This window comes from Oryx dammah, unplaced genomic scaffold (assembly GCF_014754425.2).
Source record: "Oryx dammah isolate SB20612 unplaced genomic scaffold, SCBI_Odam_1.1 HiC_scaffold_19, whole genome shotgun sequence".
NCBI classification, from domain to species: Eukaryota; Metazoa; Chordata; class Mammalia; order Artiodactyla; family Bovidae; genus Oryx; species Oryx dammah.
The window spans coordinates 66,881,220-66,906,018 of record NW_024070203.1 but is presented as its reverse complement, the minus strand read 5'-3'; the positions used below and the strand labels follow the sequence as shown (position 1 = coordinate 66,906,018).

Here is a 24,799-nt window from a genome sequence, read left to right as displayed (position 1 = left end):
CAGCTTTGCATTTCAAAACCTAATGAATTATGGCAACCACCGCAGAGAGATCAGAATTTTGTTGTTTTACCTTCATATTTCTTACTAATAGTGACCCACTCCAAGGAAACATAGAAACCACTTCCTTTCATAGCCAATTCCTCTTTCTCTATTCGAAGGAGGAGAGTAGCTACTGAATGTTCTTCAGCTTTCAGCAATGAGACACTGTGAATAATGATAAAAGGACTCCCAAGCTCTTCATTAAATACAATCTACAAAAAAGAAAAAAAGATGGCATTCACAAAAACGTATTACATGAATGCATAGAGCACAGAGGAAATACACAGAATTATGACAATCCAACAAGTAATTTGGATACTGTTTACTGCAAGGACACAAGAACAGAAAAGCCCTGAAATAAAGCTTACAAGTTTAAAATACTGCTTCAAGAAATAACTTTTAGAAAACATCTATTTGTTTAACAGAGAAAACTGATCAGTACGCACAGAAAACAAAACGGCCTCCAAATGGCATCTACAAGAGAAAGGGAATTAAAAGCAATCCTCTAGAAAAGAATTGCCAAGTGAAAAAGAGTGCTCCGTACAGAGGAAACGAGGCCAGTACTCGTTACTGCATCTCTTCCTGTCTCATATCTAATTTATTGATATATTAATATTATTGTATAATATCCATCCATTTATAATATAGTCATTTATATTATATATTATATATTAATATATTAATCATATATCTAATTTATTTCTGCCTTCTTCTTAGTTTCTGAATACTGTTTGTATATATGTGTATGTATCTTTCTTTCCTGTTTTTTGTTTGCTTTGTGTTGTTTGTTTTCTGGAAATTTACAAAGGTACAGTGTCCGACTTTATTTTTTTGGGCTCCAAAATCACTGCAGATGGTGACTGCAGCCATGAAATTAAAAGACGCTTACTCCTTGGAAGGAAAGTTATGACCAACCTAGACAGCATAGTCAAAAGCAGAGACATTACTTTGCCAACAAAGGTCTGTCTAGTCAAGGCTATGGTTTTTCCTGTGGTCATGTATGGATGTGAGAGTTGGACTGTGAAGAAAGCTGAGCGCCAAAGAATGGATGCTTTTGAACTGTGGTGTTGGAGAAGACTCTTGAGAGTCCCCTGGACTGCAAGGAGATCCAACCAGTCCATTCTAAAGGAGATCAGCCCTGGCTGTTCTTTGGAGGGAATGATGCTAAAGCTGAAACTCCAGTACTTTGGCCACCTCATGTGAAGAGTTGACTCACTGGAAAAGACTCTGATGCTGGGAGGGATTGGTGGCAGGAGGAGAAGGGGACAACCCAGGATGAGGTGGCTGGATGGCATCACCGACCAATGGACGTGTTTGAGTGAACTCCGGGAGTTGGTGATGGACAGGGAGGCCTGGTGTGCTGCGATTCATGGGGTCGCAAAGAGTTGGACACGACTGAGCGACTGAACTGAACTGAACTGAAGAGTCAAAGGAACTGGAGAACAAATCATGAAAACTTTCCTACTGTTCAAAAACAAAAGATCTCATTTCATCTAAAAAGATAATTCCACTAACTGTTAAATATTGAAATTTCTTCTAAGGAGAAAAAAAAAGGCAAATCAAAGCATCATGGAAAGATGTACAAAATCTTACCAAATTCTTCTTACAACAAATAATCTAAAAGACTACTCTATCTTTGTTAAATATCTATCAGGAAAGGTTTTAAGACTGATTTCTAAACAAGTTTTTCAAATAAATGAAAAAATAAATAGTTTGAATACAAATCTAACTGAAACACAAGAATTAGCTCTTTTTTTCTTTTTAAACCTGTATCTGGAATCCCCTCATGTGGGCTGCTACCTGGAAGCCTTATGAAAAAAAGGGTGCTTTACCCTAATGCTCACAGCAGCAGTACTTAAAACAGCCAAGACATGGAAGATATCTAAATGTCTATCGACAGATGAATTGATAAAGATGTGGTATACATACAATGGAATACTATTCAGCCATAAAAAGAATAAATAATGCCATCTGCAGCAACACAGATAGACCCAGAGATTATCCAACTTAAGTGAAATAAGTCAGACAGACAAAGACAAATATTACACAATATCACTTATATGTAAAATCTAAAACATGATACAAATTAACTTATTTACAAAACAGGAAAACACTCAGAAAACAAACTTATAGTTACCAAAGGGGAAGAGGGTTAAATTAGGAATTTGGGATTATCAGATATAAACTACCATATATAAAATAGATAAAAAGTTCCCACTGTGTAACACAGGGAACTATATTCAATACTTTGAAATAAACTACAGTTGAAAAGAATATACATATATATATATAACTCAATCACTTTGCTGTACACCAAATCTAACAAAACACTGCAAATTATAACTAGAGTTCAATAAAGAGAAAAATGTGCTTAAATGTCATTAATTTCCCTTTGTGTTTGAGCAACTCTGCCAAAATTATTCAAATAGTAGACTTTTGGAATCCATTCTAAATTCTTCCATAGGTGAGGGGGAGGGCCCTCCCTCAAATACCCAAAATAGAGAAGGTAGCCACATTTTTGGTTAAGTGGGTTTTGCTTCTGTTTGGGGGACAAGAAGAATAAAAGGGTAGGAAGAAAAAATGGTTAAGTTTTGCCAAGAATAAGTGGCCAGATTACTGTTTCCTCCCCCTCCTTCTCTCTCATGTAAGACCAGAGGAGACCATGTCAGGACTTTTAGAAATTCTGAGGTTGATGTTTCCAGTCCCCTGAACAAGCCTGGCAAATCAATTGTGAACCTGTTGATACACAGCACTCCCATCATGTTAGAGGCCACATGCCCTGCCTTCTTTCATTTCTCTTTCTACATTTCAGTCAGCAGCACCATGCTTGCTGGGCCCCCTTATGCCCTGCCATGCCCCCATCACTTTCACCTTTAGCCTGCTCTCTTACACCAATTCCCCCAAATCCCAAAACTCAGTTTCTCTCAAAGTGACCACGATCCCACAGTATCCCCTCCATGTCAGTTAACGCCCTGGTCCCGTAATTTCCCCACCGTCCCCACCTCCCCAGAGAGGACTGGCTTCATTATGGCAGTATATATACTGAAGAAGACATGGACTAAATTTAAATTTTTAATTTATTTTAAAAATCTTATTAAAGGACTTATATGGGCTAAGGAGATATGCAGAGCAGAAACCAAATGAATTATAAACCCATATGAATTTTCTTCTGATGGACTACGTGGTGTTATTTTTAATCCGAAGGTGAATAGGGTCAATGTGCTTCTTACACCAACAGAATCCCCATAGCTTGCTAACAGACACATTCTCATCCATATCGCTCCTGTCCATCATTCTCCCAATTCTTTTCAACTTGTTTCAGGTAGCTGGGTGCTATATACCACATATCCTCAGTAACAAAAGAAAAGAAAAAATTATTGGAGGCAGGAACAGAATATGTCACAATGTCCAATGAATATTTAAAATCGTGACTGACTGCAAAGGCCTCCTATAAACAGGCTGTTGTTCTGGTATTTCATTGTGTTTTGTGTTTAACTTTCTGAACACACTGCAATTAGGTAGTACAGGATTTGGTATAACAATAAGAAAGGTAAACCACTAAGGCCTTGTTGTCTCTCTCTAATAATTAAAGCCCAGTGTTTACAGGCACCTGTTGGTCTGATAAAAATGTTTTATAAGATGTAAAATATTAAATTCTATCTCTTTAGCTACCTAGAACCAAAGGCCACCTGCTGAAATGTAGAAGGCAGCAATATCACATTGTACTTCATTAGCGCAACTCAGTGTCACTGTCTACTTTCAAAACCTGTGGCTCTGGAGAAACTAATTTCATGTTTATTATTACTAAAACGCAAACCTGCCCCTCATATTTAAGTCTGTTACATTGTTAAAAAAAAAACTGAAATAAAAATGGTATCTTGGACATTGGTAGATAACTACAGTTATAAATCAAATCCCTTACAATTATACAGTGGAAGTGACAAATAGATGTAAGGGATTAGATCTGATAGAGTACGTGAAAAACTATGGACAAAGGTTCGTGACATTGTACAGGAGATAGGAACCAAGACCATCCCCAAGAAAAAGAAATGCAAAAAAGCAAAATGGTTGTCTAGGGAGGCCTTACAAATAGCTGTGAAAAGAAGAGAAACTAAAGGCAAAGGAGAAAAGGAAAGATATAACCATTTGAATGCAAAGTTCCAAAGAATAGCAAGGAGAGATAAGAAAGCCTTCTTCAGTGATCAGTGCAAAGAAATAGAGGAAAACAATAGAATGGGAAAGACTAGAGATTTCTTCAAGAAAATTAGAGATACCAAGGAACATTTCATGCAAAGATGGGCACAATAAAGGACAGAAATGGTATGGACCTAACAGAAGCAGAAGATATTAAGAAGAGATGGCAGGAATACACAGAAGAAGTATACAAAAACGATCTTCACGACCCAGATAACCACAATGGTGTGATCACTCACCTAGAGCCAGACATACATCCTGGAATGTGAAGTCAAGTGGGGCTTAGGAAGCATCACTAGGAACAAGCTAGTGGAGGTGATGGAATTCCAGTTGAGCTATTTCAAATCCTGAAAGATGATGCTGTGAAAGTGCTGCACTCAATATGCCAGCAAATTTGGAAAACTCAGCAGTGGCCACGGAACTGGAAAAGGTCAGTTTTCATTCCAATCCCAAAGAAAGGCAATGCCAAAGAATGCTCAAACTACCGCACAATTGCACTCATCTCACACGCTAGTAATGTTCAAAATTCTCCAGGCCAGGCTTCAGCAATACATGAACTGTGAACTTCCAGATGTTCAAGCTGGTTTTAGAAAAGGCAGAGGAACCAGAGATCAAATTGCCAACATCTGCTGGATCATCAAAAAAGCAAGAGAATATCAGAAAAACATCTATTTCTGCTTTATTGACTACCCCAAACACTTTTTACCGTGTGGATCACAACAAACTGGAAAATTCAAGAGATGGGAATACCAGACCACATGACCTGCCTCCTGAGAAACCTGTATGCAGGTCAAAAAGCAACAGTTAGAACTGGACATGGAACAACAGACTGGTTCCAAATCAGGAAAGCAGTACGTCAAGGCTGTATACTGTCAGCCTACTTATTTAACTTTTATGCATTATACATCATGAGAAATGCCAGGCTGGATGAACCACAAGCTGGAATCAAAATTGCCTGGAGAAATATCAAAAACCACAGATATGCAGACGACACCACCCTTATGGCAGAATGTCAAGAAGAACTAAAGAGCCTCTTGATGAAAGTGAAAGAGGAGAGGGAAAAAGTTGGCTTAAAACTCAACATTGAGAAAACTAAGATCATGGCAACCGGTCCCATCACTTCAAGGCAAAAAGACGGGGAAACAATGGAAACAGTGAGAGACTTTACTTTTTGGGGCTTCAAAATCACTGCAGATGGTGACTGCAGCCATGAAATTAAAAGATGCTTGTTCCTTGGAAGAAAAGCTATGGCTAACCTAAGCATATTAAAAAGCAGAGACATTACTTTGCCAACAAATGTCCATCTAGTCAAAGCTATGGTTTTCCCAGTAGTCACGTATGGATGTGAGAGTTGGACTGTGAAGAAAGCTGAGCGCCAAAGAATTGATGCTTTTGAACTGTGGTGTTGGAGAAGACTCCTGAGAGTCCCTTGGACTGCAAGGAGATCCAACCAGTACATACTAATCAGTCCTGAATATTCACTGGAAAGACTGATGGTGAAGCTAAAACTCCAATACTTTGGCCACCTGACACAAAGCAGTGACTCCCTGGAAAAGACCCTGATGCTGAGAAAGAGTGAAGGCAGGAGGAGACGGGCATGACAGAGGATGAGATGGTTGGATGGCATCACCGACTCTTTGAACATGAGTTTGAGTAAGCTCCAGAGTTGGTGAAGGACAGGGAAGCCTGGTGTGCTGCAGTCCATGGGGTCGCAAAGAGTCAGACACGACTGAGCGACTGAACTGATACTATGGCATATTTTTCTAAATAAGGAATATTCTGGTAAAGTTACTATTTGACTAGTTTAAACATATCAGACAGCCAAGTGGTGCAGTAGAAGCATGCTGGGCTCATAAATATATTTGAGAATAAAACATGAGAAAAGGAGAAAAGACATGACAATGTAATTCTCTGGCCAACTCTTTACAAAAAAGAAGACAGCAAGGTCAATGCTTAAGGTACTGCTTTACACTCGAAAAGAACTCAATTGGTATTTGCTGAAAAACAAATTCAAGTCTTGACAACTGTACTCACCCCAGATCAAATCAGGAATAGCTAATTTATCAGTTTCACAAAAGGTAAACATTTTATTTAAAAGATATCCAAAACACTATATATTATAAAAATGAAGAGGTCACATGTAAACCATCCCTAAAAAGGTGTTATTTCAAAATCATTAAGATCTAATTAGAATATACTTTCCAGACTCAGCATTAAGTCTAAAGAAAAACAAAACAACTCACCTCCCATTTTTCAGAAGCACTATTTCCACGTTCACCTGTTCCAACGAGATACAGTCTTCCAGTCCCATCTGACAAGGTAACCCAGGTAGAAGACGTGAAATGGATGGATGCGCAAAGGCGATTGTCACATGCTGTCAAATCTGCAGGAAGTCGGAACACCTCTCGTGGTTTTCCTAAGGCAGTATCCTAAACAGAAGCCGAACATTAAGAATGAATCCCTCCCTCTCCTTGACACAAACACACACAGAATAAAAATATCAGCAGTCCACTGGTTATTCTCCTCTTCACAAGTAGGTGCCCAAGTCCTCTGCTTGAGTACGAGCTGTCCCACTGGCTCACTTGTAACCAATAAAAGTGATGGTATGTGACTTCTTAGGTTAGGTCATACAAGACTGTACATCTTGTACCTTGCTCTTTCTCTTTGATTGTATGTGACAGACCCACGTGAGGAGGCACTCAGGGCTCCTGACAACCACGAGCAGCAGCCCGTGAGTGAAGTTCGGAAGTGTCCCCTTCAGCTCTAGTCAGGCTTTCAGACCACTGCAGTTGTGGCTGACATCTTGGCTACATTCTCTTGACATCTTGGCTAAGCCATTCTGATTTCTCACTGAAACTGTGAGATGACAAGGGTTTACTGTTTCAAGTCACTAAGTCCTGAAGTAATTTATTACACAGCAATAGATAACTAATGCAATACAGTAATCTAGTCTTCATTCTTAAGTTTAAAATTAACGAGCAGCATTTTAACGAATTGGAAGTAACACATCACGCTCTAAATTCCAACACAGACATCTCTGTGGTATGAAAATGCTATGTTATGCTATTAACAACTCGTGTTTTTGTTAACATATTTTTATTGTGTATATATATCCTTATAAATATGTATATGACATATTTTTATTGTGTATATATATCCTTATACACATAGCGTCTCATGCTTCATGCTCAGTCGTGTCCGACTCTCTGTGACCCCACTGATTGTGGCCCACCAGGCTCCTCTCTCCATGGGATTTCTCAGGCAAGAATACTGGAATAGCTTGCTATTTCCTCCTCCTAGTGACCTTCCCGGCCCAGAGATCCAATCCGTGTCTCTTGCATATCTCCTGCATTGGCAGGCGGATTCTTTACTACTGAACCATCTGGGAAGGCCATGATATAAAGTAGTAAGATGGATTACATCATTAAAATGTTTTACAAGAAAATATATAACAAAGGGCTACAACTCAGAAAACAAACTTCCCCTCATACACCAAACTGTATTCAATTCAATTTCTATTCTTGTTTTAGTTATTAGTTAACAGGTTTTCCTGCAGTACAGAAATAATCCTTGATTGATATATTTCAGGGTCTGTCTGGTGGCTCAGTGGGTAAAGAATCTGCCTGCAATGTGGGAGACCTGTATTCAATCCCTGGGTTGGGAAGATCCCCTGGAGAAAAGAAAGGCTACCCAGTCCAGTATTCTGGCCTGGAGAATTCCATGGATTGTATAGTCCATAGGGTCACAAAAAGTTGGACGCGACTGAGCGACTTTCACTTTTCTTGTATTTCATTCCCTGCTCCTAGAACTGTTTAGATTAATATATATATACATACACTAAAAAAGATTTAATTAATTAAACTATGTGCTTATTAGCCTCAAGTTTTTTAGTGACCCACTGTTTCTTCTAAAGCATGCAATTCTGTGTTTTTTTAAAGGGCACCTTTCCTTCTTTTTGTACTCATATTTTACTGATTTATATAATACTGCATTAAATAATGAAAATGCATTGACAAACACAGTTGACAAGTTTTTAGAATGAGAAAATCTGATTATTACTGATGTAAAACTCAGCTAGCAGAAACAGAATTATAACAGGAGAGAACTGAGCAGCCTACTAGCAATACATATCAAACTCACTGTGGTCTTCAGTCAGCAAGTTACTAAAAAATAGAGAATATCAGCTAATCCAGTCAGCTAAGTGAAAGGCAAGCAAGAGAAATTTTACTGCAAGCTAATGCCTGTGTAGGCATTTAGAACATGATGTTGAATTTCCAATTATTGTGAAAGAAATGGACTAGTCAACAAATAGTAGTGGAACATTAGGGAATTTTAGGGGAAAAAAAACATACAAAAACATTCCTTATTCCAGACAGATCAATAATCTAAATGTTTTAACAGAAAAGTAAAGTAGCTTTGTTAGAAGATTATTTTAATAATCTCAGGGTGGAGAAAGCCTTCTTATGAGTAAATAAAAGACATACAGGAGGTAAGAAGACAAATACTTGCCACAAATATAACACAGTACTAATAACATACAAAATACCTTTAAAACTCAACAAGAATGACAGGTTATCATTTTTTTCATAGTAAAAGAATATGAACAGGAAAACTATGGTTAAAAAAAAAAAAGGCCACATGATACCTCCATTCCAGGAAAAAAAAAAAAAAGTCTTAGACTGTTAATGTCTATTCTTGGCTAAAGTGCCCTGTTGGTAGGAACAGAAGTATAGGCTTTTTGCAATGATTATAAATCAAATTTTATGATGTGTTACATACCCTGTAGTGGGCTTCCCAGGTGGTTCAGTGGTAAAGAATCTGCCTGCCCATGCAGGAGACGTGGGTTCTATCCCTGGGCTGGGAAGATCCTCCGGAGAAGAGACTGGCTACCCACTCCAGTATTCTTGCCTGGAGAATCCCATGGACAGAGAAGCCTGGTGGGCTACAGTCCATGGGGTTGCAAATGAGTTGGGCACGACTTAGTGACTAAACAACAACAAATACAATTCCACTTCTAGAATACTTGCACATGTACACTAAGATCCACATAACAAGAATGTTTATTTTAATGAAGAAAATGACCAAATGTGCTAATAAAAACTAAGATACAATCTAGTCTAGTGAGGAAGAGAACAGCAGCCCCTGACAGCCCAGTGCCAGCCTGGCAGTATCAGCGAGGACTTGGCTTTGCTCTGAGCTAGTGACACTAACAGCCATATTCTCCTGATAAACAATTTCACAGAACAGCATCATCAGACGACACTGTGTGACCTCTGTCATTATGACCAAACAAGAGAAAAACAGCATCACGCCATAATGGTAACTGAATACACATAAAATATGAATGTTGTCAGAGCCACAAAGAGGATCCTAATCCATGCCAATTTCACTTATCACAGCTTAAGCCTTGGTCCAGTCTTCCCTCCTTCTGGACAAGACTTACTAAGATACCCATCATGGAATTATCCAGCTTCCTAACAGTAGCCAACCCAGAGCAAAGCCTCAGTTTCTAAAATCCCCTCCCCAAACCATCTGATACAAGCCTAATCCTACAATGTCCTTTCTAACATCCTCTTACTGAGACATCCCGTGGTTCCCCATCGTGCACATCCCTCCTCTGCTTCACCAAGTAATAAATCCAGTGTGTTCAAATATAAACGTGTATCTGGCATCTCTGTCTGGAAAGCACTGGCAGATGAGTGGTTAACTGGCATAATCATCCTTTGGAATACCAAATAACGTAGTTATACTAAAGTAGATTTAATTTTTTAAAGATTTTTTTAGTCTTTGTTTAAAAATGTTGGCCCATTTGTAAAGTCTTTGTTGAATTTGTTATACTATTGCTTCTGTTTTATGTTTTTTGTCTGTGAGGCATGTGGGATCTTGGCTCCCTGACCAGGGACTGAAAACTTGCACCCCCTTCACTGGAAGGCAAAGTCTTAACTACCAGACCACCAAGTCCCCTGAAGTAGATTTATAATAAAGATCTCCAAGATAATGACTGAAAAAAAATTGCAGATGCAGAAAACACATAAATCCATATATGTTGGAACAAACACTGTGATATGACAGCACAGAGTAAGCTACAGACAGACCGGGGTATTTCAGCGTTTACCATTAGAAACGAAAACGAGATCTGGTGGTAAAGGAGACTGGTGGTCAAGGGGAAATTTCCATTACTGCTTCAATACATTGCTTTTTCTTTAAAGCACTGAATAATTTACATGTGATATACATAATTAAAAGATATGAATAAGTTAAAATAAAATGCAACTTCTTCCTCAAAATAGGTGTTACAAAGCAAAGTTTCTAGTGGTCTCTCCCACTACATGCCCTTCACAACATCTAAGCTAGGGAATCATTGTTAGGAAGCGATCATTCTTCATTTCATACTCCATCCTAAAGATGGCTTTAAGCCTTCTTTCAAATACAAGGCTTCACGTAACTGAGACTGCTAGGCATCTGATTATCGGATGTGAATGTCAAAGTCACTCAGTCGTGTCCAACTCTTTGCGACCCCCTGGACTATGATTACCAATAAATGAGTGCAACATCCAATAGAATGATTAAGATATTCAAGTATATATATGTGAAGCCAAAAATAATTAAATTAAAAATGCAAAACAAAACACAGTTATCTCGAAGCTAAATGATAGTTTATGTGAAAGAACCTAAAATGTTCCTGATTTTTGAAATCTAGTTTTCAGAATACATTTTAATTTTAAATGGACTGTAGGCAACAAAATATTTTCTTCTGCATTAATAAATCAAATTAGAGTACTAAATTATTTCTGAATACCCTCCATTAACAGTTTTACAGTGTCTTAATAATAAAGCTTTATGTAACTAGCATCTATAATGTCCTGGTCCCAACCAATCATTTTCTTCTTCCAGTCAAAAAAAAAGTTAACATTACTATGTTCAAAGCTGTTGACAATCATTCTGAGATAACATTACACAGCTGAATTGTGAACGAATTAAAATTTCAATGATAAATGAAGTACTTCTTGAATGATAATAATGTACAGTATTGTATTAAATAAGTGCTTTGACTTTTGCCATCTCAATTATTTCCAAAGCTTATGAAGTTGAAATTATTATCCTACTTGAAAAAGATAAAAAGCTCTGCTCAAAAAAATTAAATAATTTGCCTATAACTCCACTGCTAGAAATGGGAGGACCAATATTCAAATCTTGGTTGACTGCACTCCAAAAATTGGTCTTTCTTATATTCCACACTTTATTAAGAAGAAATCAATTCTCAAGTTTTTCTAAACAAATGATATGTCAGAAGTGAATGCAACTTATAAAGTAACACCTCCCCACCAAAAAAACCCTCTAGTATGAACGAAACTACTATATTCAGTTTTTCTTTCAGGCTAATACATTATACAGTATTTTAATTAGATTCCTGAGTCAATAAAACATATTACAAAAATATCACTGTCCACATATTGTGTACAAATGACACTCTAAACAAACAGCAAATTAGTACTAATACATGAACTACGTATTTATGAAAACATCTTAAAACAGTTGGAAGTCTTAATTACAGCTACAAGAAGACAAGCTCTTAACTAACAAAGCTTTTTTCTAATACATGTACATTTATAGAAAACACTATTGAAGTTTAAAAAAAGAATAGTCTAACTAAACAAGGATGCCATTTACTATTAGACACTGATATTTAAAAACTTGCCCTTTTAAAACGGAGTGATCTTTTTCTGGAGAAAGACGTTTATCACTAATAACTATCTGGAAGGAAAAAAAAAGTCTTCCTATATCCTTCATTCCCCCACTTTTTTGCTAGAACTTTAAGGAAAGGTATTTTAAATTAATTGTAATTTGATTAAGTAATGTCTTTATGTACCACAAAGCTTTCAATAGTGTATTAAGCACACATAGTTCCAAGAACTTTACACCTTTCATTTTTTTTTAACCAGATAAATCACCGGCTCCCTGCTAGTAAACTCAACTGTAGAACACATGCTGGCCTCAGGTCTAGATAAGAATATACTGGTAAATAACTGAGCTAGACTAGCAAGTAGCTGTAACCAGTAACTCTGAGACAGTCTCACAAGTGCACGCTTCAGATGGAACCAGTAACTCTCCTCTGGATCTTTACATGCAATTTAAAGAGGCATCACAAGATGATGCTCTTTATTACCAAAAACATGAGTTTTTCAGATAAAAGAAATTAGGACAGAATTAATCCCCTAAATATTAAGAAACAGAACACAGTACTTTAAGCCCTAATATGATAAAATGACAATATAATAAAGAATCAAATTTTAAACACTGTTTTTTGTTTTTTTTTTTTCTTTTCTAAGGAACTGGAATTTTTCTACTTCCTAAGTGAACTTCCTTTCAACTGACATTTTTCTGAAATTAAGGACTGTAAACCACAAGTTGGCTCAGTGGCTTGTGGCTGAGATTCGCAGGTGGCTCAGTGGTAAAGAATCTGCCTGCCCATGCAGGAGACACAGGAGAAGCAGGTTCAATCCCTGGGTCGGGAAGATCCCCTGAAGGAAATGGCAGCCCACTCCAGTATTCTTGCCTGGAGAATCCATGGACAGAGGAGCCTGGCAGGCTGCAGTCTGACACGACTGAGCGACTGAACACATACACCCACAAACTGCTGATTTGGACCTTATCAACACAATGCCTCTATAAACCTGTGTTGCACTGCTGCCACCTGCTGGCTCCTGAAAAAATCTAAAGGTTAAACAACTTAGGGATTTCCTTTCTTAGGCCCTACAGCCTTCGTTCACTGTGACCACAATAATGTTTAGCCCAAATTAACAAGGACGGTCATTTTTCTAAATCAGCCACAAATAAAAACCTCCTTGAGATTTGTGCATGTGTGCCTTTGACTAAAAAAAAAAAAAAAAAAAAATCAGACAATAAAAGTTATGTAAGAACTGTTTTCACTTAAAAAAAGCCAGTGTATAACCACAGCAGCCAATACTCTCCACCTGCTCCCAATATAGTTCAAAGAGCAAGCTGATTTCCTTTGTTGCTGACCAAAAAAATAAGAAGTTAGTGTGGTATTCTGTACCACTGGTGCAGAGTTTCACAAAACTTGGTCACCAGACCAGAAGCAAAGTGATGTGCGGTGTTTGATAAATGAAGATTCCCAGACCACAACCAACCCTAACAAACTAATCAGAATCTTTGGGGACCACAACCTGAAATTAGCTTTTGGTTTTGATCAATTGCTCCAAATGATTCTGATGTGCAATAAAGTTTGAAAACCAAAGACAAAAAGCTGACTTAAGCAGAAAACTAAAACAATCCCAAATACGGTTCTTTAAAAATAAAATAATAATGATATCCTTAGAAAAAGTTTGATTAAGCAAAAAGAGGAAAATGAAAGGAAAGGGAGAAAAGATAACAATTTTTTTCCTAGCAAAAATATACAGTACTACCCATGAAACAGTTTGAGAAAACCAATTACAATGGAATAAACTGAATAGGTGGTTACAGAATTACCATTAAAAAGAACAAGATATATATCATGTCTGAAGAGAATTTTTATTTAATATATAAAGAGCACATTACCCCAATTCTAAACTATTTCAGTTCCAGAAAACTCTACAATTCAAAGAAGCCAGCAAAACTTTAATCAAAATCTGTTATCAACAAAATCAAAATAAAAAAACAATATAACTTGTGAAAACAAATACAAATATTATAAATAAAATGTCAGCAAATAGAATCCAATAATGTATCAAAAGAATAACGCATTCTAACCTAAAATAATTTATTCGAGGAACTTAAGGAATTAAGAAATTAAGGAATTTTTTAAACTATATCAATTTAATTTACTACACTGATACATTAACAATAGGTGGGTTCTGAAAAGGCACGCAATAAAATTCATCAGGCATAATAAAAATATTCAATAGAAACTGAAAGAAGCAAGTTTACAACAATAAAGTGAAAGTCATTCAGTCATGTCCGACTCTTTGTGAGGCTACGGCCTGTATAGTCCATGGAATTCTCCAGGTCAGAATACTGGAGTGGGTAGCTGTTCCCTTCTCCAGGGGATCTTCCTAACCCACGGATCAAACTCAGGTCTCCTCCATTGCGGGCAGATTCGTTACCAGTTGAGCCACAAGGGAAGCCCAAGATTACTGGAGTGCATAGCCTATCTCTTCTCCAGCGGATCTTTCTGAGCCAGGAATTCAGCTAGGGTCTCCTGCATTGAGAATCCCAGGGACAGGGAGTATTCAAGTCATTTAAAAGCCATTACAATTAAAATCAAAAGGTAAACAGAGATACTTGCAATCCCCATTATTATTCAACACTGTCTCAGAGGTTCTTCAAGAAAACAAAAAGGAAATGACACAGGAATTTTTTTTTTCTACTTTCACAAATACTAGAAAAGGAGACAAAACCATTTCCTTTTGCTAATGATGGAACTATCAGTTCTGAAAGCCTAAATGGGAACAGGTAAAAATTACTGAATTATCAATTAAGGTGACTGCTTACACAACAAATAGTCTTTATCCATAAACCTCTAGGAAAGAAAACAGAAAAAACTATATTTTATTAACGAGAGGCAAAAACCATGAAATAGTCAAAATTAAACGAGCATAAGACCAAAGGAAAATGATAAAAATACTACTTTAAGGATATAAAACAAAATATAAATAAATGAAAGGACACACACCATGTTCTTGGATAAAAAAAAGAAAGTTCACAAAAATGCCAATTCTCCCCAAATTAATATAAACTAATTCACTCTATCAAAAAATGAGATTTCTCTATTGAAAGTTTTAATTAGACTGACTCTGGCCTTCAGGCCCAGTAACTACAGGAGTAAAAGACACCACAGAAAGAAAAACAGAGGAATCAGCAAATGCCCTCCTATCAAAAGATGAGACTACAGATTCTCTTCTTTGTATACCAGAAAGCCACAATCAGGCCTTATACCTCTCAGACAAGAAACCAAAGGACTCCTCTCTGGGGACATCTGGAAACCCAGGAGATTTGACCTACAAAATCTAGCATTCGGGTCAGGGGATTCTCACTCAAGCATACAGCTGTCATTAGTTGGGGGTAGAAAAAATGTATATAGATATATGTAGGTCTTCTCAATAGAAGATCTAATAAACTATTTTTAGAGTGTATGTCTTTTCAACTAAATAGTTAAAAGGACTTTGTAATCCAATTGCCTAAAAGAGAATACATATGAAGTGCTAAAAAAATTCAGGGATGAGAATGACAACTGAGAACCAGGAAAGAATGCCACTTGTAGAAATTTTCCCAGAAGTCATGCATTCAAAATTATGACTTCCTTATTGCTTTCCAAGGGTGGGGCAGGGGGCAGGGAGGACTTTCTAATTTACTAGGAAGTTAAACATATTTAAATGTAGACTACATTTAGAAATATGTACATTGCTTTGATCATGTACAAACATACTAAAAAGGTTGTTGTTTCAATGTCAAGTTCAAATTGGGAAAGCGAGGAAAGGAAGCAGTTCAGTTCACATTCTACTGGAAATAAATAAACTAGAAGAGACTTTACTTTGTACACTGCAGCATTCTCAGTGCCTACAATAACGCATAACATATACTACATATTCAATAAACATTTTGAATGTCATGTGAACAGTATAAATTAGACTGACTGAAGCTCCATAAGTCAATATTTTTAAAGACTATCCAGATTTTAGATTTGTCTTCTGAAACAAAGCATAACAGACTCTTTAAAAAATGTAAGAGCCCTTAAATTTAAAAAACACAATAAAATGCTATCTATGCATATGCAGAGTATGGATGTGTATGATCATATATGGGCAACAGAGTAAACATGTATGTGTACAGGCTATCTGGCCTGCACACACTATCCCACTACACAGTGTATATATAGTGTATGTGTATATAGTGTCTTTAATGAGTCAACAGATAGGCAAAGACACACTAAACCAAATAAGGAACTATAATGAATTCTTAGAAGCTAGGCAATGGGACAGGATAAGGAATTAAAGATGTATCAGTCTTTGCTCTGATTCCATGTCAAGGAAGCTATCAAAAAAAAAAAAATTACAGAAAAAAAGCCACCAAATAAAATAATTTTATTTCCTAAGGAATCTTTTCAATAGAAGAAAAAGATACTGATAAGTAGGCCACATTGCTTATCTACGGTATTTCAAACGCAGTCATGAACTCTAATTCTCTAGATTTCCAATCTTGTGATTTGAGTTGGAATTAGTGTCAAAAATAATGGTTATCAATGAGTGAACTGATAAAACCAAGCTTTTGGCCCTGTGACCCTGCTGACATCCCTCTCCTGACCACGCATGCTGCTGTGCGACCCCACAGACGGCAGCCCACCAGGCTCCCCCGTCCCTGGGATTCTCCAGGCAAGAACACTGGAGTGGGTTGCCATTTCCTTCTCCAATGCATGAAAGTGAAAAGTGAAAGTGAAGTCGCTCAGCCTGACCGTGCATAGTTCAGTTCAGTCGCTCAGTCATGTCCCTCTTTTGTGACCCCATGAATTGCAGCACGCCAGGCCTCCCTGACCATGCATAGTAGGACTCTTTTGTGACCCCATGAATCGCAGCACGCCAGGCCTCCCTGACCATGCATAGTAGTAAACTATTTCCTCCTCCATACTATTTGTACATCTGATCCTAACTTCCATGGTGATGGGTAGCAGTAATTCAATAAAAGTTTGTTGAAGAGAAATAAATATTTCTTATTCAGTAATACTATCTCAACAAACAAGACTCACACTTTTACCTGAAGAAGGAATAATAAGATAATATCAAAAGTGTAAAGCCAGCAAGCTTTAAGGAACTGTTATCCATTTTATAAACATACTGATTAAGCCTTCTGTTGGCTGCTAGGATTATAAAAATATAAGACACACAAGGGTTGGCAAGTTATACTCCGTAAGCCTAAAAATTATCCTGTCTTTGTAAATAAAGTTTTATTGGAATGCAGCCACTCACTGTTTACATATTGTGAATTGCCATTTTCACACACTACTAAAGCAAAACTGAGCAGCTGTGACTTAAGACTGGTCCATAAACCCCGCAACATTTATTTTCTAGCCCTATGCAGAAAAACTCACAGTCCATGCAGATCTGAGACTAATGGTTTGCATATCCTGGAGGAGGAAAGGGAGGACCTCGGGGTAAGCTTCCTAGATGAAACAGTTAGCTGAAACTTAAGTGAAGACTGTGAAGCAGCCCAAGACAGAAATCAGAGAGAAGGTAAAGAAACAGCTGGAAGCAGAGGGATACAGGGCAGGTTTTAGTCACATGGTATTGTTAGAATGCAGTGTACAAAGTGGTGAAAGACGAAGCTGGAGAAAAGGGCAAAATAGGCTACAGTTGCCAAGGTGAAGTTTGTACTTTTTAAACAAATATATCACTTTATGCTTATACTTGCCAGAAAAATAAAAATCAAACACACACACACACACACACAAATCCACCTCTGGAAGAATATATCAAGAAATTAGTAAAAAGAAATAATAGAGGGAAAGGAGAGATAAAACCAGGGTCAGAAAGACTTTACTAAACATCTTTTTTAATTTGTTTTTAAAAATCACATGAATGCATTAGCTATTTTAAAATTACATGTTAAAAAGTGTGTTCCTTCCCATAAAGGAAATATTTAAGGACTTTAAATGAGAGGTGTTAAGAGTAAACAAATTAGATTCTGTAGATGAAATGTAGAGGAAAGCTGGAAAGAGCAAAGAGCAGTCAGAAAACTATGAACAGAACACTGATTACTTAACAATGTATCATGAAGTTTACAACATATGAAGAAGCAAAAAGTATGACAATAGCTCAAAGGATGGAAAAGGAAGTAAAGGAGTTATATTACTGTAGGGTTTTTACATTGTTTTTTAAGTGGAATAACATTAATTAAAAGAAAACTAGGATAAGTTAAGGATGAGTACTACAATCTCTACACTAAGAAAAATACCACAAAGAAACCTTTTGTGTACCAGGACCCAGGAGAAAAGAGCAGTGACCCCACAAGAGACTGAGCCAGACTTGCCCGCGTCTCTGGCAGAGGCGTAGCTCAATAGCGGCCTGCTGTGGGGTCAGGGGCACTGACTCTCCTAGGAGTCGACTTCAACAGTCCTGAGTGTGACAGCATGTCTTTCTGAAGGAGGTCCCCATTACTGCCATTACCCCTACCATAGTTTGGCCTCAGGCTAAACTACAGGGAGGGAACACAGCCCCACCCATCAGCAGAAAATTGGATTAAAGATTTACTGAGCATGGCCTTTCACGAGTGAAAAAGTTGGCTTAAAGCTCAACATTCAGAAAACGAAGATCATGGCATCTGGTCCCATCAATTCATGGGAAATAGATGGGGAAACAGTGGAAACAGTGTCAGACTTTATCTTTTGAGGCTCCAAAATCACTGCAGATGGTGACTACAGCCATGAAATTAAAAGATGTTTACTCCTTGGAAGGAAAGTTATGACCAACCTAGATAGTATATTCAAAAGCAGAGACATTACTTTGCCGACTAAGGTCCATCTAGTCAAGGCTATGGTTTTTCCTGTGGTCATGTATGGATGTGAGAGTTGGACTGTGAAGAAAGCTGAGCGCCGAAGAATTGATGCTTTTGAACTGTGGTGTTGGAGAAGACTCTTGAGAGTCCCTTGGACTGCAAGGAGATTCAACCAGTCCATTCTGAAGGAGATCAACCCTGGGATTTCTTTGGAAGGAATGATGCTAAAGCTGAAGCTCCAGTACTTTGGCCACCTCAAGCGAAGAGCTGACTCATTGGAAAAGACTCTGATGTTGAGAGGGATTGGGGGCAGGAGGAGAAGTGGACGACCAAGGATGAGATGGCTGGATGGCATCACAGACTCAATGGACGTGAGTCTGAGTGAACTCTGGGAGATGGTGATGGGCAGGGAGGCCTGGAGTGCTGCGATTCATGGGGTCGCAAAGAGTCGGACACGACTGAGTGACTGAACTGCCTTTCATGACCCAGATAACTATGATGGTGTGATCACTCACCTAGACGCAGACATCCTGGAATGTGAAGTCAAGTGGGCCTTAGGAAGCATCACTAAGAACAAAGCTAGTGGAGGTGATGGAATTCCAGTTGAGCTATTTCAAATCCTGAAAGATGACACTGTGAAAGTGCTCCACTCAATATGTCAGCAAATTTGGAAAACTCAGCAGTGGCCACAGGACTGGAAAAGCTATGTTTTCATTCCAATCCCAAAGAAAAGCAATGCCAAAGAATGTTCAAACTACCACGTTGATTGCACTCACCTCACATCCTAGTAAAGTAATGCTCAAAATTGCCCAAGCCAGGCTTCAGCAATACGTGAATCATGAACTTCCAGATGTTCAAGCTGGATTTAGAAAAGGCAGAGGAACCAGAGATCAAATTGCCAACATCCACTGGATTATTGAAAAGGCAAGAGAGTTCCAGAAATATACCTACTTCTGCTTTATTGACTACGCCAAAGCCTCTGACTGTGTGGATCACAACAAATCACCTGACCTGCCTCCTGAGAAACCTGCATGCAGGCAAGAAGCAACAGTTAGAACTGTACATGGAACAGACTGGTTCCAGATCAGGAAGGAGTATGTCAAGGCTGTATACTGTAGTGCTCAGTCGCTCAGTCATGTCCGACTCTGTGAGACCCTGTGGACTGGAGTCTGCCAGGCTCCTCTGTACATGGGATTCTCCAGGCAAGAATACTGGAGTGGGTTGCCATTTCCTTCTCCAAGGCTGTATATTGTCACCTTGCTTATTTAACTTAGAGGCAGAGTACATTTGAGAAATGCAGGGCTGGATGAAGAGCAAGCTGGAATCAAGATTGCCGGGAGAAATATCAATAACCTCAGATATGCAGATGACACCACCCTTATGGCAGAAAATGAAGAGGAACTAAAGAGCCTCTTGATAAAAGTGAAAGAGGAGAGTGAAAAACTTGGCTTAAAGCTCAACATTCAGAAAAAGAAGATCAAGGCATCCGGTCCCATCACTTCATGGGAAATAGATGGGGAAACAATGGAAACAGTGAGAGGCTTAATTTTGGGGGAGCTCCAAAATCACTGCAGATGGTGACTGCAGCATGAAATTAAAAAACACTTGCTTCTTGAAAGAAAAGCTATGACCAACCTAGACAGCATATTAAAAAGCAGAGACATTACTAAGCCAACAAAGGTCTGTGTAGCCAAGCTATGGTTTTTCCAGTACTCGTGTATGGATGTGAGATTTGGACCATAAAGAAAGCTGAGCCCCAACAAATTGATGCTTTTGAAGTGTGATGTTGGAGAAGACTCTTTAGAGTACTTTGGACTGCAAGGAGACCCAACCAGTCCATTCTAAAAGAAACCAATCCTGAATATTCATTGGAAGGACTGATGCTGAAGCTGAAACTCCAATACTTAGGTCGCCTGATGGAAAGAACTGACTCATTGGACAACACCCTGATGCTGGGAAAGATTGAAGGCAGGAGAAGGGGACGACAGAGGATGAGATGGATGGAAACTCACTCGATGGATGTGAGTTTGAGTAGGTTCAGGGAGCTGGTGATCGACAGGGAAGCCTGGCATGCTGCAGTCCATGGGGTCGCGAAGAGTCGGCCATGACTGAGTGACCGAACTGAACTGAATTAAGCATGGCCTTGCCTGCCAGAACAAGACCCAGTTTCCTTCACAGCCAGTCCCTCCCATCAGGAAGCTTGCACAAGCCTCTAATCCATCAGATGGCAGACAGAATGAAAACCACAATCACAGAAAACTAAGCAAACTGATCACACGAATCACAACCTTGTCTAACTCAATGAGCTGTGAGTAAGCCATGCCATGGAGGTGAGAGAGTCATCTCCAGGCAGGATGATAAGAAGTCTAGGAGTCCCCAAAGAGAGAGGGGTCTGGAATTCTCAAGGAGGAAGAAAGGACAAACCTTTTTCCTCTACTTTCCTTAGGATTATATAACAATAATGTATTCTGCTTGAGAACAGTCTCTGGAAAAAACCTTCTGGTTAATCCTGTTGTCTTAAAATGTAAATTATGGGAGTAGGTCTAGTGATGTCTTTACAACCTCCAGACATTCTTTGGATTCACTTTAATAGCAAACACCCTCTTCCAACAACACAAGAGAAGACTCTACACATGGACATCACCAGATGGTCAACACCAACATCAGACTGATTATATTCTTTGCAGCCAAAGATGGAGAAGCTCTATACAGTCAGCAAAAAAAGACCGGGAGCTGACTGTCACTCAGATCATGAACTCCTTATTGCCAAATTCAGACTTAAATTGAAGAAAGTGGGGAAAACCACTAGACCATTCAGGTATGATCTAAATCAAATCCCTTATGATTATACAGTAGAAGTGAGAAATAGATTTAAGGGACTAGATCTGATAGACAGAGTGCCTGATGAATTATGGATGGAGGTTCATGACATTGTACAAGAGACAGGGATTAAGACCATCCCCATGGAAGAGAAATGCAAAAAAGCAAAATGGTTGTCTGAGGAGGCCTTACAAATAGCTGTGAAAAGAAGAGAAGCGAAAAGCAAAGGAGAAAAGGAAAGATATAAGCATCTGAATGCAGAGTTCCAAAGAATAGCAAGGAGAGATAAGAAAGCCTTCCTCAGCGATCAATGCAAAGAAACAGAGGAAAACAACAGAATGGGAAAGACTAGAGATCTCTTCAAGAAAATTGGAGATACCAAGGGGACATTTCATGCAAAGATGGGCTTGATAAAGGACAGAAATGGTATGGACCTAACAGAAGCAGAAGATATTAAGAAGAGGTGGCAAGAATACACAGAAGACCTGTACAAAGAAGAGCTTCATGACCCAGATAATCACAATGGTGTGATCACTCACCTAGAGCCAGACATCTTGGAATGTGAAGTCAAGAGGGCCTTAGAAAGCATCACTATGAACAAAATTAGTGGAGGTGATGGAATTCCAGTTGAGCTATTTCAAATCCTGAAAGATGATGCTGTGAAAGTGCTGCAACTGAATATGCCAGCAAATTTGGAAAACTCAGCAGTGGCCACAGGACTGGAAAAGGTCCGTTTTCATTCCAATCCCAAAGAAAGGCAATGCCAAAAAATGCTCAAACTACCGCACAATGTACTCATCTCACATGCTAGTAAAGTAATGCTCAAAATTCTGCAAGCCAGGCTTCAGCAATAGGTGAACCGTGAACTCCCTGATGTTCAAGCTGGTTTTAGAAAAGGCAGAGGAACCAGAAATCAAAATGCCAACATCCGCTGGATCATGGAAAAAGCAAGAGAGTTCCAGAAAAACATCCATTTCTGCTTTATTGACGATGGCAAAGCCTTTGACTGTATGGATCACAATAAACTGGAAAATTCTGAAAGAGATGGGAATACCAGACCACCTGACCTGCCTCTTGAGAAACCTATATGCAGGTCAGGAAGCAACAGTTAGAATGGGACATGGAACAACAGACTGGTTCCAAACAGGAAAAGGACTACATCAAGGCTGTATATTGTCACCCTGCTTATTTAACTTATATGCAGAGTACATCATGAGAAACGCTGGGATGGAGGAAGCACAAGCTGGAATCAAGATTACCAGGAGAAATATCAATCACCTCAGATATGCAGATGACACCACCCTTGTGGCAGAAAGTGAAGAGGAACTAAAAAGCCTCTTGATGAAAGTGAAAGTGGAGAGTGAAAAAGTTGGCTTAAAGCTCAACATTCAGAAAACGAAGATCATGGCATCTGGTCCCATCACTTCATGGGAAATAGATGTGGAAACAGTGTCAGACTTTATTTTGGGGGGCTCCAAATTCACTGCAGATGGTGATTGCAGCCATGAAATTAAAAGATGCTTACTCCTTGGAAGGAAAGTTATAACCAACCTACAAAGCATATTCAAAAGCAGAGACATTACTTTGCCGACTAAGGTCCGTCTAGTCAAGGCTATGGTTTTTCCAGTGGTCATGTATGGATGTGAGAGTTGGACTGTGAAGAAAGCTGAGCGCCGAAGAATTGATGCTTTTGCACTGTGGTGTTGGAGAAGACTCTTGAGAGTCCCTTGGACTGCAAGGAGATCCAACCAGTCCATTCTGAAGGAGATCAGCCCTGGGATTTCTTTGGAAGGAATGATGCTAAAGCTGAAACTCCAGTACTTTGGCCACCTCATGCGAAGAAATGACTCACTGGAAAAGACTCTGATGCTGGGAGGGAATGAGGGCAGGAGGAGAAGGGGATGACAGAAGATGAGATGGCTGGATGGCATCACTGACTCGATGAACGTGAGTCTGAGTAAACTTCGGGAGTTGGTGATAGACAGGGAGGCCTGGAGTGCTGCAATTCATGGGTCACAAAGAGTCGGACACGACTGAGCGACTGAACTGAACTCAACACTTACAAACTCAAAGAAAAAGAATAGAAAAAGGCAAATACTAATTAAACAAACAAAAAGCCAGGACAGCTATATTAAATATCAGAAGATTTGAAGACAGAAATTATTCCCAAAGCCCAGAGATAAATAGGGATATTTTATAACGCTAAAAGGACCGATCCACAGCAGACAAAACAATCCTAAGAGATCTATCCCAATTAACATACTTAAAAATACATTAAGCAAAAGTGAACCGAAAGGGACTCACAGATAAATCCACTGTCACAGTCAGGGCTAACAACTGACATAGAAAAAGCAGACATGAACGGTTACATCAATATTGAGATATAAAATACATTAAGTAATTGCCTACTGGTAGGAGTAGAGGGGACTAAGTTAAAGTAACAGGAATGAAGGGAAAAATTAAAGTTGAATTAAACAAAATGAAGCCTTGTACAAACTGATGACATGACTCCATATATTAAAGGTATGTGTACCTCAATTCTGAGGCCATCAGATGAAAAGTGAAAATTAAGGATCAAATTTATTGGAAAAATCCTAATATTATAGATCTTTTTCTTACCAGCATCACTGTTAAATTCATAATTCTTCCAAGGTTATCAATGTAGTAGACACTGTCTTGATACCATGGATCACAGTGTAGGTAATTATACATTCCAAAAGCATGCATGTGTTCCAGGGTATATTGATCATCTCGAAGTTTTACTTCTGCCACAGCTGCAATATAAGAAAAAGAAACATAAACACCAAGAGCTTTCCTCAGATTGTTCTTTTCTGCAGAATGCCAACAAAGTTAAGAAAAAAAAAAAGCAGAACGCTAATTACCAAGGCTTTCAGGACAATTTACTTATATTATTCATTCAAAAACAATTTCTGGGCACAAACTAGGCACTGTGTGCAAAGGGTAAACAGTGAATCAAACTGACAAGGCCGTTCGCTTACAGAAGTTATAGTATAGTGCTGCAGGAGATAGAGCTTTTCACACCACACTCTTTTCTTTTAGGTATCTCTTCCTTATAATTATGAATATAAAGAACAGAGAAATTCTAAAATTGACAGATTCCCTGTCTTCTGGGCAAATATTAAGTATACTACATTATTAAGTGTTTTTGTACTTTAAAAAATCCTTTCCTGTCTATTAACTCATTCATTTTTACTACATGTTAAGAAATAAAGAGAATGTTTTAATTATCTCATTATAT

The 24,799-nt window shown here is 38.4% G+C and overlaps 1 protein-coding gene across 1 annotated transcript in view; it reads right to left on the bottom strand.

The window, feature by feature from the left end:
• LOC120879076 (nudC domain-containing protein 1) overlaps positions 1 to 24,799 on the bottom strand; it is a 92,524-nt gene that overhangs the window by 53,514 nt on the left and 14,211 nt on the right. Inside the window, exons 2-4 of the mRNA XM_040262134.1 lie at positions 24,160 to 24,314; positions 6,477 to 6,662; positions 71 to 251 (exon numbers count right to left, since the gene is read on the bottom strand). Of these exons, the coding sequence (XP_040118068.1) occupies positions 71 to 251; positions 6,477 to 6,662; positions 24,160 to 24,314 (522 nt within the window). The remainder of the gene's footprint in view (positions 1 to 70; positions 252 to 6,476; positions 6,663 to 24,159; positions 24,315 to 24,799) is intronic.